At 32.4% G+C, this 1,865-nt stretch overlaps 1 protein-coding gene across 1 annotated transcript in view; it reads right to left on the bottom strand.

The window, feature by feature from the left end:
• Positions 1–1,542: 1,542 nt before the first annotated feature.
• Positions 1,543–1,865, bottom strand: part of LOC107715625 (heat shock protein 75 kDa, mitochondrial-like) — a 5,712-nt gene continuing 5,389 nt past the window's right edge. The window contains exon 4 of the mRNA XM_016521781.1: positions 1,543–1,626. Coding sequence (XP_016377267.1) covers positions 1,543–1,626 — 84 coding nt within the window. The remainder of the gene's footprint in view (positions 1,627–1,865) is intronic.

Genomic DNA, 1,865 nt, shown 5'->3' on the forward strand with positions numbered 1-1,865 from the left:
AAAATGTAAAAAACTTTTTTAAATGCAATTTCAAATTTAATGTGTGAATTATTTAAGTTTGAATGCATATAAATTTAAATATGTAAAAATTAGTGCTTTAAAGGCACATTTCAGTTGTTGTTTTGTAGTTAAATTATGTTATATATTATATTTAACACTAATAGGTAATTTGTGAACTTTATTATATTTACTGAAAGGGTAAATATTGTAAATCCCAGTGGTTCAGTTGCTTTAATGAACAAGGCAAGGCAAGTTTATTTATATAGCACATTTCATACACAATGACTTCAGAAAGATGGCACCATCATAATCATCATAATGTTATTTTTTACACAGATTAGTAGGTCTGTTAGTCAAATATGTTGACTTTAGCAATCTTTGTTGCATTATGTGCCAATGGTGACCATTCAAAAAAAAAAAAATTTTACTACTTTTCTTTTAAAGAGGACTGTCTGAAGAACAAATAATGTTGAAACTAGAAATGTATCTTGTTTCCTTCTGTCCAAACACCTGCATTGAACATACCTTTCTGAGTGCCATAAGTATTATTTTTCCAACGTTTGTGTGCCTATAACTCAAGAAATATTAAATATATTGCAATATGATTTAAAATTCTAGTTCTTAATAAACTTTTCTTTTTTAATCTTCATTTTCAAGGCCGTACATTGTTCAGTCCCAGAGATATGGGGATGTCAATGAGGCTCTGTATTCAGATTGTTGAATAATAACCATTTTGGGTGGTCACTTTGTATACAGCCGATACTTATTTTATTTAAACTAGAATATGTGAAGAGTAAGTAATGTTAAAACTAGAAATGCATTTTGTTTTTCTCTATCAAAACAATATGCATAGACATACCTGTCTGAGTGTCATAAATATTATTTTTCCGAAATTTGCGTGAAGTAGTATTAAAGTTGTCTTCATATGATTTTAGATTCTGGTTCCTAAGAAACTTTTCTTTTGTAATCTTCATTGTTAAGGCCTTGTATGGTTTAATCCTAGAGATATTGAGATCCCAGTGCAGCTCCACGTCCAAATTGTTGTATCCTACCCATTGGCCACAAATATGGTTTTGTGTTTATCTACTCATCACTGTTGACACGGTCAGATATGCAAATAATAACATTAACCCAGGGTTTAGGAGTGTACAGTGTGACACATCAGATTATGAATCACCAGGATTAATTGTTAACTCTATATGTGGTTGTGATACCACATATCTGAACTCTTGGTAGCTTCAACAAAATCCTTTCTTCCAAATATTCCTAAAAGTGATTCAAATATAGAGTTTTATTATGAATAGACTACAGAGAGCAAGGTAATGTGCCTCAACTTCTCCATTTCAGTGCATTTTTAACACTCAGGTGTTTTATACATATTGTTTTGATAGAGGGAAACAGGATACAATTCTAATTTCAACATTATTTATTCTTCAGACATTGTTCTTTAAATAAAATAAGTATCGGCTGCATTCAAAGTGACCAACATTTGGTTTTCAACCACTGAAAATGGGTATTATTCAACAATTTGAATATGGAGCCTCATTGACATCCCCATATGATCATCTTGTGCCGCAGTTTCTCCAGAGCATCACTGCCGTTTGAGATCAGCTCTCTGATGAACACCTAACACAGCAAGTGTGTGTCAGAAAATCACTGAGTCTATTACATGAAGTTGCAGTCTGATTCATGTATTTATTTCAGGTTTCCTACACATTTTACATTTCAAAATTCCATACTTTTCAAGACTCAAATTTCCAAACCTCTCAGTAGATTTTCAGACCATATTTAACATAAATGGTTCATAGAGCATTATTTTCAGCAGGCCCGTAGCGGGGGGTTGCGGGGCCCTGGTGCAGGTTGTA

The sequence above is a fragment of the Sinocyclocheilus rhinocerous genome, unplaced genomic scaffold, assembly GCF_001515625.1.
Source record: "Sinocyclocheilus rhinocerous isolate Xijiao unplaced genomic scaffold, SAMN03320098_v1.1 scaffold239, whole genome shotgun sequence".
Taxonomy (NCBI): domain Eukaryota; kingdom Metazoa; phylum Chordata; class Actinopteri; order Cypriniformes; family Cyprinidae; genus Sinocyclocheilus; species Sinocyclocheilus rhinocerous.